The sequence below is a fragment of the Eurypyga helias genome, unplaced genomic scaffold, assembly GCF_000690775.1.
Source record: "Eurypyga helias isolate BGI_N326 unplaced genomic scaffold, ASM69077v1 scaffold21489, whole genome shotgun sequence".
NCBI lineage: Eukaryota > Metazoa > Chordata > Aves > Eurypygiformes > Eurypygidae > Eurypyga > Eurypyga helias.
Genome location: NW_010270373.1, coordinates 1,254 through 1,459, shown reverse-complemented (window position 1 = coordinate 1,459; position 206 = coordinate 1,254). Strand labels below are relative to the sequence as shown.

The 206-nt window shown below is 63.6% G+C and overlaps 1 protein-coding gene across 1 annotated transcript in view; it reads left to right on the top strand.

The window, feature by feature from the left end:
• Positions 1–3: 3 nt before the first annotated feature.
• LOC104514680 (potassium voltage-gated channel subfamily H member 8-like) overlaps positions 4–206 on the top strand; it is a gene marked incomplete at both ends in the record, with an annotated part of 1,445 nt that continues 1,242 nt past the window's right edge. The window contains one exon of the mRNA XM_010158428.1: positions 4–201. Coding sequence (XP_010156730.1) covers positions 4–201 — 198 coding nt within the window. The remainder of the gene's footprint in view (positions 202–206) is intronic.

Here is a 206-nt window from a genome sequence, read left to right as displayed (position 1 = left end):
CACGCCGTCGTCTTCGGCAACGTCACGGCCATCATCCAGCGCATGTACTCCCGCCGCTCGCTGTACCACACTCGCATGAAGGACCTCAAGGACTTCATCCGCGTCCACCGCCTGCCCCAGCAGCTCAAGCAGCGGATGCTGGAGTACTTCCAGACCCCCTGGTCCGTGAACCAAGGCATCGATGTCAACCAGGGCGGAGGGGTGGG